Source organism: Stenella coeruleoalba (assembly GCF_951394435.1).
Source record: "Stenella coeruleoalba genome assembly, chromosome: 9".
Lineage (NCBI taxonomy): Eukaryota > Metazoa > Chordata > Mammalia > Artiodactyla > Delphinidae > Stenella > Stenella coeruleoalba.
In genome coordinates this window covers 9,363,716-9,381,146 of record NC_137155.1, presented here as the reverse complement: position 1 = coordinate 9,381,146, position 17,431 = coordinate 9,363,716, and the positions used below count along the sequence as shown (strand labels likewise).

At 58.9% G+C, this 17,431-nt stretch overlaps 1 protein-coding gene across 1 annotated transcript in view; it reads right to left on the bottom strand.

Moving 5' to 3' along the window:
• The window catches only part of CAMK2B (calcium/calmodulin dependent protein kinase II beta), a 94,865-nt gene that overhangs the window by 52,857 nt on the left and 24,577 nt on the right, over window positions 1–17,431 (bottom strand). Inside the window, exon 2 of the mRNA XM_079931701.1 lies at window positions 8,328–8,422. Coding sequence (XP_079787827.1) covers window positions 8,328–8,422 — 95 coding nt within the window. The remainder of the gene's footprint in view (window positions 1–8,327; window positions 8,423–17,431) is intronic.

Sequence of the window (17,431 nt, the reverse complement as noted above, 5' to 3'; positions counted from 1 at the left end):
CCCGTGACACTGCCACAGCACGGCGTGCTTTCCAGGCTAGGGCATGGCCCCCAGAGGGTGCAGGGCTTATTCTGTCAGGGTCCTACTCAGACTCAGCAAGGCCTCTGGGACGCCTCCCTCCCACCAGCCTCCTCCTTCCATCTGTAGTTACTGGTGGCCCAGACCACCACCTCCCAACAGACCCCTCCTCCAGCTCAGTTCTTGAGTTGGAAGCGCTCTGCTCCCCCTACCCCTTCATCATGTTCATTAGGGACTTACTGTGCGCAAAGCACAGCCTTGGGCTCAGGGAGGGAGACCAAGAGGCCCCTGCGCCCCGCCCCCCCCCCGCCCCCGGAGCTGGGAGACAGGCTGTGCGGAGACAGAGAGCCAGCCTGCTGGGAGCCGGGGGCTGCCGTGCTGACCAAGACGGCGGGTCCTCAAGCCTGTGGCTGCCCCTCTGACCCTACGCTCACCTCCAGGGGGGCCCTTGGTGCATGTGGGGTGCACAGGGCTGCCGGTAAGGACCCCCCCAGATTTGGGGAATGACAGGAATGGCTGATAAAACAACCCCACAGGGGCCCAGGAGTTCGTGGAGATTTCCTCCCAGTAACCCTGAACCAGTCCCCCTTTTAGGCGCTGCCACCTCCCCACCCTCTCTTGACCCTCTACAGCTCAATGGGGTGGGCACCGCTGTGGCCTGAGTTCACAGAGCATCGCTATCAGGCCCCCCCAGCCCCTGGGACTCAGGGTTCACAGAGGCAGCCATGCCCCAGAAACAGACACACCCCAGAACCAGGGAACAGGGCCACGGAGCTGCCACATTCTCCTCCTCACAGGTGAGGCCACCAAGCACACGGAGGGGGTGTCCACCAGGACCCCTGCCCACACAGCCTGGCCTCCACCCCCCCTTTCTTCTCCTCTCCTGCCTTCACTCCAGTTTGGGGAAGTTCTGACTTAGCCTGTTTGAATAATGAATTAACGACAAAGACCTCTTCTCTCAACAACTCTGTTTGGCATTGCCTGATAAAACACAAAATGACCAGTTAAATCTGAATTTCAGGTAAGCAACAAGTTTTTTTTCATATACATATGTCCCAAGTTCAGATAAATAATTTTCTAATACAAGTATGTCCCGTGCAGTTTGGGACGTATTTGTCTTCAAAGATTTTTCACAGCCTATCTGAAATTCAAATTACTTCTAAATCTGGCCACCGCAGCCGGTTCCCTCATTGCTCCCCCATCCTGTCCCTGGCATGGGACTGGGGGAGGGTCCCCCCCGCCCACAGGGGCCCCCAACTTTCCCTCTTCCTCCCTCCCCACCTGCAGATGGGCACCCCCAACTCCGCAAAAACCCAAGTCCTGGCAACAGAACCCGGGAGGGATGGGTCTGTCCAGTTAAAGACTGAGCCTGGGGCCAAGGAAGGGACCCTCCTACTCCACCCACCTTCCGGGTCCCTAGGAAGACCCCTCCCACTACCCAGGGTCCCCTGGAGCCCCGATTCGAGAGCAGGGTCGATCAAAAGCTGGCTGGGGGTTTGGGACATACTTATTCTAAAAAAATATTGTTTATCTGAAATTGGGACATTATACGGTGAGGCCCTGACTCCGCCCCTGGGACGCTAGGAGCTGCCAGGGAGGGGCAGGGGCGGGGCCGCGGAATAGGCGGGAGGGGTGCCCAGGCTGGGGAGGGGTGCCCGAGGGGAGAGGGGGGAGGGGAGGGGAGGGGAGGGGAGCCCAGCGCCCGCGGCGCATGCTCAGCCGACCCTGCAATGCGGCGCCGCGTCCTCCGGTAACCCAGTTCCGCGGATTCCCCCGCGCCCGTTATCCTCTGACTCGGTCGTCTTCCCGTTTGTGGGTCGCGGGGGGCCGACAGCAAAGCGGCAGCGCCGGCTGCAGCAGGAAAGCCCCCGGTTCCTGCTGGGCGAAGGCTTCCGGGCAGGTTTGGCCGGGGTGCAGGCTCAGCCCCAGAGCCCCTAGGGGCCAGACAGCTCCGCCCTGCCACAGCTCCGGCAGGGGTGCCCCCCAAGGCAGAAGGGGCCACACAGGCCCTGCGGAGGGGGTGGCCCCAGGTGAAGGTAGCTGGGGGTAAACTGGGCATCAGCCTGGGGGCGGGAGGAGGCTCAGAAGTGAGCCCCAGATCTCAACGTCTGTGGCCTGTCTCACCTGTGCGCTGAGTCCCTCACCTGTGCGGTGACTCCCTCACCCGGGCGGTGACTCCCTCACCCGGGCCGTGAGCCCCACCTATGCAATCAGCCTCCCACCTGTGAGGTCAGCACCACCTGTGAGGTCAGCTCCCCACCTGTGAGGTCAGCCCCCCACCTGTGAGGTCAGCCTCCCACCTTTGAGATCAGCCCCCTACCTGTGAGATCAGCCCCATGCCTGTGAGGTCAGCCCCCCACCTTTGAAATCAGCCCCCCACCTGTGAGGTCAGCCCCCCACCTGTGAGGTCAGCCTCCCACCTTTGAGATCAGCCCCCTACCTGTGAGATCAACCCCATGCCTGTGAGGTCAGCCCCCCACCTTTGAAATCAGACTCCCACCTGTGAGATCAGCCCCCTACCTGTGAGATCAGCCCCATGCCTGTAAGGTCAGCCCCCACCTTTGAAATCAGCCCCCCACCTGTGAGGTCAGCCCCCCACCTTTGAAATCAGACCCCCACCTGTGAGATCAGGCCCCTACCTGTGAGGTCAGCCTCCCACCTGTGAGGTCAGCCCCCCAACTGTGAGGTCAGCCCCCCACCTTTGAAATCAGACCCCCACCTGTGAGATCAGGCCCCTACCTATGAGGTCAGCCCCCCACCTGTGAGGTCAGCCTCCCACCTGTGAGGTCAGCCCCCCATCTGTGAGGTCAGCGCCCCACCTTTGAAATCAGCCCCCCACCTGTGAGGTCAGCCCCCCACCTATGAGGTCAGCCCCCGACCTGTGAGGTCAGCCTCCCACCTGTGAGGTCAGCCCCCCCACCTGTGAGGTCAGCCCCACACCTGATCCACCCTGGGTCCTCCGCAGCTGGGTGAAATCTAGAGCCGCCCGTGTCCCAGGCTCTGCTCATTACGGCTGTGGGATCCTGAGCACGTCTCTGCTTCTGTGGGACTCAGTTTCCTCGTCTGTGGAATGGGGCGCCCACCACCGACCTCGTGAAAACTGCTGCTGAGGGTCAGGACACAATAAATGCCTAAGCCCTCGTTCCTGTGCAGGGTCCTTCCCCCGAGTTCAGCTGCAGGCCGGGGTCATTTCTGGGACACCTGCTCCCTGGACACTGGGGGCCAGTAAGAACTAATGGAGCTCAGTCCATGGGGCTCCCTGCAAAGGCCAACAGACCAGCCCCTTAGTGCTGGCAGTGAGCGGGGGGGAGGGGGAGGGGGAGGGGACGCAGGAGCAACAGGAAACCTTTGTAAGCCTCATGGGCCCATGCTCTCCTTATCCCCCCACCCCGTCAATTAATTTTCCTCTGACTGCTTTTGTTAACAGTTTAATAATCTCCCATTATTCAGTACATTCACAGCCTCTGAATGCCTCACAGTCCTCTATTTAATTATTAAATTAAAAAAATCTAACTCTTCCTGCCTTGGGCCCAAGCTGGGTATAACCTGCAGTGTCCTCGTGGCCTCAAGGACTGCCAGCTACCGGGTGGGACAGTGTTTGTGTGTCCAGCACCAGCATCGTCCTCCTGCTGCTCTCCTTATCCCTGGAAGCCTTGAAGGACTAAGCCTGTCTCCTCAGCCCAGGAGTGGACACCCTCCCTGCAGTGCTGAGTGAGCCCGCTCCACACTGCACTGAATATGAAGCCGGCACAAGTGGGGCCTCCCCTCTGGCCTCTGGGTCCAGTCTCCACTTCCCCACTCTCCCTCTTTCTAGGGCGCTTGCCTGGCGTCCTCCTCCCCACCCATGGGCCGCTCCCCTCCACTCGCGCCTTCCAGGGCAACAGGTGGGGCAAGCATCTCTGAAATGGCCTTTGTGGGAAGGGGACCGGTCTGGCATCAGGACCCTCTGCTGGGAGCATGTTGGACCCTGCAGAACACAGGTGCAGGCTGCACGGTGGTCACCAGGATTCAGGGAGGAGCAGTGGGCTCCAGGCCTCCCCTCCCTGCTTCCCCACCACCCTCAGTCTTCACCATGGAACTTCTCCTGAACTTGGACCTCCCAAATGCTCAGGCGCTCAGGGACCAGGGGCCTCCCCTGCAAACCCCACCCTGCAGCAAACCCTCTTCTAGACCTCACTCCACCCAGTCCCTATCCCAACTTCACACCTGGGAGACTAACCTCACTCCAGCACAGACTACACATCTGCTCTTTCAAAATCCATTCACTCGGGCTTCCCTGGTGGCGCAGTGGTTTAGAGTCCGCCTGCCAATGCAGGGGATGTGGGTTCGTGCCCCGGTCCGGGAAGATCCCACATGCCACAGAGCGGCTGGGCCCGTGAGCCGTGGCCGCTGAGCCTGCACGTCCGGAGCCTGTGCTCCACAACGGGAGAGGCCACAACAGTGAAAGGTCCGCATACCACAAAAAAAAAAAAAAAAAAAAAAAATCCACTCACTCAAAACATTCATTCATTCATTCAAAAACATGGAGAGCTCAGCACCAGTCAGGGCCTGAGCAGGGTGTGGAAGACACAGTGGTGAATGAAACAGATGAGGTCCTGGCAGTCTCGTGGGAGAGACAGCCAAAAAATAAAAACAGGGTGCTTAGGTCCCAGATTCCCACTGGACGCTCAGGGGAAACCCCTCTGAGGAAGTACCCCTCTGAGGAAGTGTCATCAACAGGAGTTAAGCAGATACAAAGTTTAGGAAAAGCATTTCCAGAGAGAAGGCAGGTGCAAAGGCCCTGGGGTGTACAGAACCAGAAAAGACCAAGTGCCTGAGCAGAGCTGCTGGGAGGTAAGGAGAAGACAGGGCCAAAGGCTGAGTGTCAGGCCAGGTGAGAACTTTGGGTTTTATGGAGCCAGTCCCCAAAGGCTGGTAAGGAGAGGGTGGGATGTTCCTACGTGTGTTTTCCCAGGCTCTGGGCCGGGAAAGGCCCAGAGACGAACCCACTGCATTTGCCCTCAAGGAGCAAGTGATCAATGAAGAAATGTCTAAGGTGACTGCTTCGGGACCTGGGGGGTTCCAAGCTGGATGTGAGGGCCCAGGGAGGCTTCCTGGAGGAGGAGTCCTGGAGCCTGCAGGCTGGGCAGGATAGTCTGGCAAGAAAGGGGGAAGAAGGCAGCAGGTGCCCTGGCAGCACCACACTCAGCCAGCTCCTTCCAAGCACCTTAGTCCTTCTCTCACCCTCACAATGCCCCTCTGAGGTAGATATCAGATTTATCCCAATTTTACGGCTGGGGAAACTAAGGTACAGGGTGGCTAAGTAACATGGCCAGGGTCATACAGTAAGGTGGTCAGGGCCGTGCGGCGACGAGACCAAACCCAGCAGCCTGGCTGCCCCATTGCTGGTCCACACTCAGCGTAAAGATGAGGGTCGGGGGCCCAAGACCCTCTCCCCTCACCCCTTCTGCTGCTCACTCAGCTCGGAAAGCCCCGAAAGGGGCTGGAGAGGGTCAGAAGATCCCTGGGTCCCTGCACAGGGAGGTGTCAGTTGTTTCTCGAATCCTTTTCCGTTACAGAAACATGCTGAACACTATGGGTGAAATGGTGGCCGGCCTGGGATCTGCTGCAAGATACATGGGCAGGGGTGGGAGATGGGGAGGGTTAGAGATGAAAACTAAATTGCCTGGGAGCTGGAAACTGTTGTGTCAAAGCTGGGGGCTCCTTCTATTATTTTTTCTATATTTGGGGATGTTTGAAATTTTCCATAATGACGAGGTAAACGGGGGGAACAAATGCCCAAGACCTCCACAGACCTGGGCAATGCAGGGGCCCAAGAGTAGAGGCAAAGCAGGGGGTGTCCTGGCTTCCCTGGCCCGGAAAGTGGTCCCGAGGGAAGGTGACAACAGACAAGGGCTGGCTGCTTCGATTCCAGACCAGTCCGGGCTGGCGGCGCTGCCTGCCACCATCCAACCCAGGCTACGCCCAGCCAGGAAGGAGACTGAGGCCAGGCGCAGGGCTGACGGAGCCCCAGGTCTGCACAGCTCCACAGCGGTGCCCTTAGCAGGGGTCTCCGGGGGCCCAGCCTCCGGGACTCAATGGAAAGCAGGCTGGCTCTCAGGAAGTGGGCAGCAGGCCTGCTACTGCAGGGGTGGAAGAAAGAGCAGGTTGTAATTGTGGAGCACGAAAGGAATTTCAGACTTCCACTGCTTTTTTTTTTTTTTTTGCGGTACAAGGGCCTCTCACTGTTGCGGCCTCTCCCGTTGTGGAGCACAGGCTCCGGACGCGCAGGCTCAGCGGCCATGGCTCACGGGCCCAGCCGCTCTGCAGCACGTGGGATCTTCCCGGACCGGGGCACGAACCCGTGTCCCCTGCATCGGCAGGCGGACTCTCAACCACTGCGCCACCAGGGAAGCCCTTCCACTGCTTTTGATCCTCCCGATTTATAGAACACTTTGAGGATATAAACAGGGGAGCATGAGGTCCCTTGAAAGGAGCTGCGTGATTCCACGGAAACATACACAGGTGGTTTTCTGCCTGAGTTCCACAAACTCCTATTCATCCTTCAAGACCCATCCAACCTCCCTGTTCTGTCCCCTGTGCTCCCACCCCTCGAATGGGGCTGTAGTGGCTTGTTTGGGTCTGTTTGCTCATCACCCCATCCTCAGTGCTGGGCACTGACTGGGAGAGGCTAGGTAAAGCTGGTGGATGAGTGAGGGTGTCCCTCATGAGTCCATGGGACCTCTGAAGGGGGGCTCTCTCTCCTCCTGTGGCCTGGCACGAGCCTATGGAATGAAGCGGAATGTTCCTCCTGCTTTAGACACTCCACGGACACACTGTGCGGACACATCCCCCCGAGAACCTCTGACACTGGTGGCTCACCACTGCCGCACACCCAGTGTCAGGAAACACGGACGCTGCCCTGCATCCGGCGGCACCACGCACACAGCAAACGCTCGGTAAATATTAGCTTGTGCATTATGATTACGATCGCAGTTTAGCTGCGGGATCTGAGCTTTCCCGACACGAACACCCCAGGGCTGTCTGGCTCGCAGACTCCTGTCTCTGCGGGGCCCTGTGTCATCCTCATCACCCGAGCACAACCAGCCCCTTGGCCAGGCTGGGACAGCAGCGCCCGCCCCTGGAAACACTCAACCCTGAAGGCCTGGGACGCAGCCGGCGCCCAAACAACACCTACACGCAGCTCAGCGAACCGCACAGCGGGCTCAGCCGCCTGCCCACACAGGCCGCCGGGCTGGAAACTGCAGACCCTACAGACGGAGGCGTTCTCAGCACCCGCCTCGGGGAGGGACTCGGGCCAGGACTGCCTACAGTCAGGGCCTCTCTGCGGAGTAGGAGCCTCTCTGTTGGCTCAGATTTGTGTCTGGGTGTTAAGTGGGGTCATGTGTGTGCCTGGAGGTGGGAGACCGTCAGGCCAGGGGCTTAGCTCCCTCTGCCAAAGGGGTCACCCAGCCCCTCCTGTCTGACCCTGGGGCTGGAGATCCGTGGGCTCCCCACAGCACAGGGGGCGGCAGTGGTGCTGCTACCTCACTGGGACGGCCCATGCCTCCACACCCACGCTGGAGGCCCCACCAGACCCCCTGCCTGGCTCCCGGCCCCCTGTCCCCTCGGTTCTGTGCTCTGACATCACCTGCTCAGGGCGGCACCTCCGCCTTGGCCTTGTCGCCCCATGTCATCCCCTGCCCCGACGTCCCGCCTCATCCCCGCCACGTGGAACTCCACTGGATCCCCCGAGGGCAGGGGTCTGTCCGTCTGCCCAGAACGGGCCGTCCCCCAGCAAGGGCTCTCGACGGTGCTGGATGGGGTGAGGCCACACGCCCGGGGCCAGCACCAAGCCCACCCCTGCAGACCCCGAGCCCTCCCCAGCATAGGCAGATGAGTCCCCACGTGCATCCCTGCGTCCGGAAGACCGGCGGGGGCTGAGTTAGGAAACGCGCCATTTGTGCCGCCCCTCAAGCACTGCCCTGTCACCCAAAGTCTTCAGGTCCCCGAGGCCCCCTCTGGCCCACAGTTCGTGGGCAGACGACCTTACCTGGGCACTTCAGCCACCTGGCTGCACGCCTCTCCCCGTCCAGCCCTGGGGAGGTGAGGCAGGGGCTCCACGAGCCTCCAAACCAGAGCAAGAGTGCAATTCCAGATGTGAGGGTGTGCGGGTGCCTCTCCCGGCCCCACTCGGCCACGGGCACCATTCACGTCCCACTGCCCCCGCTCCAACTGTGCCCCCGTGAGCCACGGGCCGAGCCCGATCCCTCAGGACGGGCTCCAGCCCCGGCCCCCGGCCCTCGCCAGCCAGCACAGCCATTCCCTACCTCTGGCGGATAGCTTCTTGGTGTTGATGATCTTCGCTGCATACTCATGGCCGGTGCAGAGCTTGACACAGCGTCGGACCACAGAGAAAGCCCCCCTGGGGGAGAAATGGGAAACAGAGGCAGGGAGCCGATTAATCCCCTGGTGAACACCCAGCACCCGGTCATGAGGCCCAGCCTCTGTGCGAGGAAGGGGCGCCCCTCCCCCCAAACGACTCCCAGCCCACCCCGCCCAGTGCCAGCCCGGCAGGGGCCCCTTTCCCGGCAGCTGGCAGAGCCCAGCCGACTGGCACACCCAGCTCCTGCGAGACACCCCGCCTGGGCATCCTCATGGGCCAGCTGGACCGAGGGCCTCTAAGCGAGCATCCTCCCTCACTCCATGCCCAGGACGTGAGACCCAGTGAGTCCTCCCAGAGCAATGAACCCTGGCCCAGCTCCAGACAGCGGAATAGATTGGTGCAGCCTGCGGGGACTCTGTGAAGGTTCTGGAGGGAGGGAGAAGCATCGCATAATTAAGCTGCAAAGCTGGAGGCCAGGGCCCCCTCCCCCGGATCCTCCACCAACACTGCCCCAAGTTACAGCAGAGGCTGCAGAGGCCCATAGCAGAGGAGACGTGTACACGCCCACAGCATTAGTGCTCCTGAGAGGAGAGGGGACCAGCCTGGAGAGCCAAGAGAAGGGAACCCAGGAGAGTGGGTGACCACTGCCAAGGCCATCAAGACGTCCTGCACGTGGCCCCGAAACAGTGACCCTTGAGAGGAGGAAGTTTTGCAGGAGGCGGCACGGCAAGCCAGAGGCCAGAGAACAGGCCCGTGTGGGTCCAGGGCAGGCGTGGGGCACAGGCCGGAGGGAGCCTGGGGCCCGTCAGAAGGCCCTCCGCGGTATTCAACTTGTCACCACCGTCGGTTTAATTTGATTTGAGATCATCTTCGAAGAACATTAGACCCAGCACGTATGAGACACAGCCGGAACGGGAAATGTCTTGGGAAGGGTCCAGACTGGAGGCCGCCAGGGAGAGGTGGGCACAAAGGCCACAGGTGGCTGAGCACGTGGGGCCAGGGGGGCTGGGGACACCCCTGACCGCAGGCCCCTCCCCCGCCTTCCCTCCCCAGAGGCCCTGCAGGCACAGCCTCCATCGGAACACAGCCTCCCCCAGACCCCCGTCATAACCCCACCCCGGAGCCCTGCTGCCCACGCAGCCTGAGAAGCCCACCAGCTGCCCAAACCCGGACTCTGGGCCCCAGGAAAGCAGTGTCTTAAACAGGGAACGCTTTTTCGCTCTAATCCTGTTTGAGATCAAAACGTCATTAAGACAGACTATTCACTTCCTTGGAAAATAAATAAATATTACGCTAAATCTATTTGAACATTTTCTTAACGACCCGGGTCTTTACGATCGCTAGCTGTGCTCAGAGCCGTAGCTTTGCTTTTCCAAAGTCAGCCAGGGAACTGGGCAGCGGCTGCCTCTGCGGGACGGGGAGCCGGGGGGCACAAAATTCACTCTACATTCTCTGTCCTGTGTGATTTTCTCACTACGTGCATGGGTTACATTCTCAAAATATTCTTTTTTTTATTATTATTTTAAGAAAAATAACATAAAGAAAGGATTTTTTTTTTTTTGACCAGTGAGACTAGCTTGGGAGAGAGCGTGGTGAGGGGGAAAGGCCACAGGCTTCGAGCAGGTCTGGGTTCAAGGCCTGCTCTGCACCGGGTTGCACCCTCTGAGCCTCAGTTTCCCCATCCATCTAAGGAGCGGGAAAGGCTCACAGAGCCACTGCGAGGGCCGCCCGAGGCTGCGTTGGCCTCACCCTCACCAGCCCAGCCCAGCCCTGGTCTTCGAATCCGCTTCCTGCCCAGGAGGGCGGAGGGTATCACACGTACAGGGCTGAGCCGCCACCCTTCGCGTTCTGGCCCCCAAAGCGCACGGACAACCAAGCACTGGCTCACAAGCCTCCTTGGGACAGAGCTTCCTATGCCAGAATCCGACCCCACGATGCTGGAAGTTCCCAACAGCCAGAGGGCTGCTTTCAGCATGGTGGGCGCCAGGCGAGGCACAAAGGGGCCCTAGGGTGAGCTCATCCCTGGAGGGGGAAGGGACCCACGCAGCCTGTCCACCGGCTGCTGCCCAGCCAGGGTAAGTACGGGACTAAGTGACAGGGAGCCGGGAATCCTCCCTGGCGCACGGCAGGATGCGCATAAATAAAGTGAACGAGAGCCGGCAGCCAGATGGACGATCCTGGACAGGCTGCCCCACTGCCCCACATCTTCCAGCTCAGACCCTGCTCTCTCCTCCGTAGAAGGCTCTGGGTTGGTGATGAGGGCAGTGCCAAGCGGGCAGGAGCCAGACGCTGGAGGAAACCAGGAAGGCGGCAGGCACAGCTCCCGGCATCCAGCAAGCGCTCAATAATGGTGCTCACAGGCTGCACTCAGGCTGGCACAGGACCTGCTCCTGGACACAAGCCTTCCTCTCCTGGAGTCCTGCCTGCCGGGTGCGGGGGAGGGCACCTCTGGAGGCCCCTCTGGTGTAGGGCTTCTCCTGCCCCTGCTGCCCGGCCTGAAGAGAAGTTCTAGAAACAGCTGCCCGACCCCCGGGCCTGGCCACCCCTCCCTGGTCTGCCACGGGGCACCTGCACTCCAATGCCTGTCAGCTATAAGGGGGAACCTGGGCCGGCCTGGGGTGAGGCTGTGCCGGGCCCCTGGGGAGCCCTCAGAGCTCAGTCTCCCAGCTGAAGACACGTGGAAGTCGCCAGGAAAGCTTGGCCAGGCGCCTGCGGATGCTCACGAGTTAGAGGGCTCTCGGTGACTTAACTACCCAGAGGGAGAGTGCAGGGAAGAGGCTCTGCCCCCGATGACCACCGCCCCTCAGGCAGCCCCCCAGCTCCCCTCTTCCATCCTTGAAGCCAGCCTCCCAGTCACCACCATCCCCCAGTCTCCTCCCACCCCCACCCCAGGCATCCGCCCCCTTCCTGGTCGCTCTGCTAGTTAGTCGAGGCCCATCACAAGGAAGCCCCCCAGAAGCGCCAGTGCCGTGCGGGCCATGGGCTGGGGGCCCCGACACCTTGAACATCACAGACAACAGTGAGGCCAGCAACCACCCTCCCTCAGTGCTCACAGCATCTGCCTCCCAGAAACTTACAGTCACTGAGACAACACCACGGACGAAGGGCCCGGGTCCGCATCCTAAGCGCATCCCCGCTGCCCCCAGGCAAACTCCTTTGCATCCTTCAAGACTCAATTCAGTACCTCCTCTCGGAAGTCTTTCCCAGCGCCCACAGGAAGTCAGCCTGGTCTCCTCCGGACGCCGATGCTGCACGTGTCTCGGCTCACTTTGCCCACTTCATTATAATTACTCATCTGTCCAGTTCTGGCCCTACGCTGTGGCTCTCCACATGCAATCGGGATGCTGGGGTCAGGCCCAGTGTCCAGACTGTGATAAGAGAGTAAGAGCACCACAGGTCGACTGTGGAGAGTGGAGATGCTGGACCTCAGCATGTGTCAGGCCAGCGGGACAAGAATGGGCAGCCTTCTAGAAGGACAGGGAGAGCCCGGGATGGGGCAGACTCTGGACCGCAGGCCAGCAGGAGAGGGTCACCTCCCGAGGCTTCCCTGGATGAGTGTAGGTGGGGGGATGTCTCCTGTGGAGCGGAGGTCACGGAGCCCCTGATCGAAGCAGGAGGCTCCCCACCGTACCCACAGATAGGCTGAGATGAAGATGCAGAAGCACACACAGACAGGGCGGACAGTGGACTGCATCCGGGTGGGACCTGCCTGCGCTGCCCGACACTCCGACCGTCCACGAACGGCGTGGCGGGTGGTGGCCGGCTGCAGGGTCAGCAAGGTCACCCAGCCGCAGCTTGTGGGGGAGAAGCCAGGAAGGTGGGGGTCTGGGTGAGGGTGAAGGTCAGGGAGGGTGAGGGTGAAGGTCTGGGTGCGGGTGAAGTTGCCTGGGAAGAGGGTGCGCCTGGTGGGGGGACCCCCTGAACCTCGAGGTCGCCACACAATGCCCGGTGTGGCACGTACTGCTGCACTTGGGTTTCGAGTGATCTGAATAACGTGCTCAGAGGAGGAGGCTCCCGGGCACCAAGCATGTCATGGGGCTTTTAAAAATCAGGTAAAGCTAATGAAAGGAAGAAAACACTCTTTCAGTCCTTGCCGGCTGGTGGATCAGAAAGTGCTCTCCTGTCTGCTGTGGGACCACAACACCAGAGAGGCCGGCCAGAGAGAGGGGGACGTTAACGCCAGAGCTGCCTGGGGTCTGGTTTGCTGCAGGTGGGCGCCCAGCACTGCTGTGGCCGCGTGGACCCACGGTGGCACCCGAGGGTCAGTCTCTCGCCAGCGAAGGGGGTGACTGGCCCCTGCACACCGGGCAGACGCAGTGAGCCAGCCAGCGGCTCCCCATCCCCTTTACTCTCTCTTTGCTCCCCGTCCAACCTGTGGCCATGCCTCTGAGCTGCCCCCGTGACCGCCTGCCCGCTGCCACCTGGAACTTGCCCCTGACACTGATTACCTGCAGCCCCCATGGAGGCCCCCACTACGCCTGCTTTGGGGACCTGTCCGCTCCCTGCTCTGTTGGCCGAGCCCAGCTGCCCCGCCTGCCCTCTGCCCGCTGCCCGCTGAGCCGAGCTGGTGTTGGTGGGAGAGGCTGCTGGGGCGGGAGGGTCCGGTCTTGCCCTGTCCCCACGGCAGGGACACAGAAGCGCTGACCACGGATGCTGCTCTCGGGACCCTGCGTCCGGGGCCTGGGGCTGCAGGGCTTCCTCATGACGGTCACAGGCAGCACGTGCAGAGGTTCCGGCACGGAGCGGGCGTCAGAACCTTGCAGCCCGGGGAGCCCCTACTTGTGCTGCTCAGCGGCCGCTCCGCGCTTCCACTGCATCCCTCCCAGTAGACATTCCAGGGACGTGGCGGCTCCTGTCTCCACCGCCCCCATCCCTGGCTCCACCCTGCACCCGACTCCAGCTCTCTCCACCCAGTCCCGGCCTCGCAGGCACCTGCCTGCCTGCCACCAGGGCTGCGAGCTGTTTGCACAGCCCGGCGGCAGACACACCCGGTGGCCCAACAACCCGGGACATCCCATCCATACTCTGCTAACTCAGGTGCTCGGGAAGCAGGAATCCTGACAGCCAACCAGAGACAAGGGCCCACGCTCCGACCCGTCCACGGCCTTCTTAACTTTCACAGCCCAAAGCAGCCAGGAGTCCCGAGGGAAAGGAAAGGACCAAAGCCTTGTTTATCTGCTTTGTAAAGGCTCCCACACAGGGTGAGCGCAGGGGTGCCCGCTCAGTGAAAACAGCCCTCCTGGCCCCCGACTCCCCAGGCAGATCCACACAAGAAGAGCTTTCTGGAATAGGCTTAACAGGCAGCAGAGGCACTTGGCTGGTCCAACGGTTTTATTTACCGCGTTAATTAACACATGGATGACCTGAACCAGCCTGAGGCCGGGTACGTCCATTCTGCCCGGTCTGGGCCGCCCCAAGTCTGGCTGAGGAGGGTCTGGGCCAGCACTCGGGGGCGGGGAGAGCGGGTAGCGGGGAGGACAGCCCAGCAGACACACTCACTCACCACGCCAGGCCCTTGCTTGCTTGGATTTGTGGATTTAAACTACATCAAGCTGCTGCTTATGTGTGTGTTAGCAAAAATTTTTTTTTCTACCTTTGATTAAAATGACGGGGGAGGTCCCTTTATATTTTTAATCTGGACCTAAGCAATTTGGTAGAAAATAGGAACTTCTACATGAGGTTGTTGTGGGGGTTTTTTCCTGCTTATAATAACAATTTTGAAAACAGAATCCCTGCTCGCAGCAGAAAATGGAGTAAACAAGTGGTTTCAATAGAGCGAGTCGAAGCCGCCTCCATCTCCGTAACCCGTTGTCTGGCGTCCCACGATGTCCCATGATGTTCTGATGTGTCTCCAGTGAGGTCTGCACCACAGGAAGGCTTTCCTCTTCAACACTCAGGAGACTCTTGCTGTTTCTGTTCTGCTTTTCCCTCTCACTACTTCCCCACCCTGTGAACGACTCTTCCATGGCACAATCCGGCAGCTACATACCGCTTCACTGGTGGACGCCGTCCAGGGACACCAGGAGGGTATGGGACCCTCCCCAGGCTCCCAGGCCTCGGGGTCAGAGCCGGTGAGGAGAGTGTGCTGGCTCCGAGGGGATCTGGGCAAGCGCGTGCCATGCTGGGCAGGAGCACGGGGTCCCAGCACAAGAGTGACGTCCAGAGCGCAGGCCCATGAGGGTTGCCCAGCATCCACCAACAGGACGGCACACAGAGCTCGGGGGACCGTGTCCCACTCCTGCCCAGGACCCAGAACGTCCTGGGTTCCAGGACAGGGCCTGAAGTAGACACACTAGAGACCGACACTGGACAACATGTAATCCCTGTGGTCTCTGCAGCATCCTGGCATGCCTTTTATCAGCGCGTGAGTTCCTGCTTTTATATTTAACATCACAATTTATATATTTAACATCACGCAATTCCCACTCTCTGACCTAGATCGCATATACTTGTCATCTTCACCATAGAGAACGTTCCTTCCATGGGTAGCCGAGTGCTTCCTTGATTGGCAGGCATTTGGGGTGTTTCCAATTTCCCTGCTTGTAAATGCCTGCCGTAAACATCTCGGTTATTTCTGTAGGGTTTATTTCCAAAGGCACAGTCGCTGGGTGATTTACAACCCACGCCAGCGATGAAAACGCCACCTCTTGCCACTTCCCCAAAGTCCGACCCTGGGCTTTCCAAGGTCCTTCCTTGGAATCCTGGCAGCTCCCTGGCCCCGACCTCTGAGCCTGGGCCAGAAATGCAAGTCTTAAGTCATCCATGCTGTGCTAGGGTACTGGGGCCACCACAACACAGTACATGGGCTGGGCAGCTGAAACAACAGAGATCGTCCCACAGTTCTGGAGGCCGGAAGTCCAAGACCAACATGTTGGCGGGGTCGGTTCCTTCTGAGGCTGTGAGGGAGACACTGTCCCAGGCCTCTCTCCAGCTTCTGGGGTTTTGCTGGTGATCCCTGGGGCTCCGTGGCTTGTAGAAGCATCACCCCCATCTCTGCCTTCATGTTCACATGGCATCCTCCCTGTGTGTCTCTGCCCAAGTTTCCCCTTTTCATAAGGACACAGTCCTACTGGATGAGGGCCCACCCTCCACCTCAGCTTAACTAATTACGTCTATGACAACCTTATTTCCAGATGAGGTCGCATTCTGAGGTACGGGGGTTAGGAGCCCACATCTGAATTTGGAGGAGACCCAATTCAACCCATAGCACATGCTGGCCCCCAACTCTGCCTTATGGAATCTGCCACTGCGTGTACCAGTCAAACATTTCCCAAATGACCATCATCACATATTAGCTCCACAGGATGTTCCCAGATGTTAGGTACGAAAAGGGTTCTGTGGGCAAAAAGGTTTAGAAACCAGTAAGTTAAAATGTTTTCCTTCCTTCCTTCCTTCCCTCCTTCTTTCCTTCCTTTTTTACTGCAGGACTTCCCAGGGCCTTTAACATGGTCATCTGTACTGTGAATTTCCAACCAGTGAGTATGAGGTACAGCCTTTCCCTAACTTCTTTGGCCAGAGAAATTTTTTTTTTTTTTTTTTGGTCTTCACTGTTTCACTTTTTTTTTTTTTTGACAGCTTTATTGGAGTATAATTGCTTTACAATAGTGTGTTAGTTTCTGTTGTATAACAAAGTGAATCAGCTCTACATATATATATATCCCCATATCTCCTCCTTCTTGCGTCTCCCTCCCACCCTCCCTGTCCCACCCCTCTAGGTGGTCACAGAGCACCGAGCTGATCTCCCTGTGCTATGCGGCTGCTTCCCACTAGCTATCTATTTTACATTTGGTAGTGTATATATGTCCATGCCACTCTCTCACTACGTCCCAGCTTACCCTTCCCCCCGCCATGTCCTCAAGTCCAGAGAAATCTTTACCCAAAGAAGTCTCAATTGGTCCAAGAGCGGGGGACAGGGAGGGGTTCTAGTCTAAGGGCTCAACACCGAATGCAACCCTCAACAAAGAAACAAATGGCCTGGGTGGGACAGAAATGCCATCTGAGGACACCCACCCAAACACAAGAACAGCAGCGCTGCCCATGGAGTCTGTGGGTGCATCCCAGATGGAGAAAACCCCAGCGTGGCCCCCTCTTCTCCCTGCCTGCCCCTTGGAACAGGGCACCCAGGCCATGGCAGCCGCTCCTCCCATCGGAAGCCCCCTCCCCACCCATGCGGGCATCAAGGTTCCCCCACTGCCCTCCTCCCAGACACCCCGGGGAGCAGGGCTTCATCTGGAAGAGCCAGGAACGTCAACTCAGAGAGAACGTTTTCTTACATTTCTGACAGTGCTGAGAGCAGACGGAACGCTCCGTGAGCAGACTGGGGAGCCATGTCCTGACCACGTAAGGCTTATGACAAAATGCACCCTACATCCTAATGAGATTTAGATATAAATGACCACAAAGGGGAATCCTTTCACATTTCTCATGCGCTCATGTCATCATTGTTACTTTATACAGTCACGTCAAGTCTGTGAGTCCTACACAGATGAGAACAGCCCGACTCTGACGCTTGTCCATGACACCGTGTTGCTCTTAAACCTCTCGGGCCTCACACCTCACACGGTCACTCTCAGTACCGCCCAGATCCACCACCCCTCCCCGCCATAGCGGGGTCCCCTGAGTCCCCGTTCCACTGGGTACAGACATCCTTGAGAAGCTTCCTGGAGGGCTCAAGGCAGCAAAGCCAACAGGAATAAGAGGGTGGGCACCAGCCCAGGGGACACAGCGGGATCTGAAGGAAGTGGGACTCAATGGGATTACTGAGTGGGTACAGAGTTATTGTTTGGGGTGATGAAAAAGTTCTGAAAATGGGTTGTGGTGACGGTTACACAACACTGTGAATATACTTGACGGCACTAAACTCTACATTTAACAATCGTTAAAATGGTAAATTTTATGTTATGTATATTTTACCACAACGAAAAAAAGTCAAAGGATGGAGAAAGATATACCATATTGATCTCAGACAGAGCAGACTTGAGTACGGAAAGTTACCAGGGACAAAGAGAGATTTCCCATCATGATGAGGTGGTCATTTCTCTAAGACAT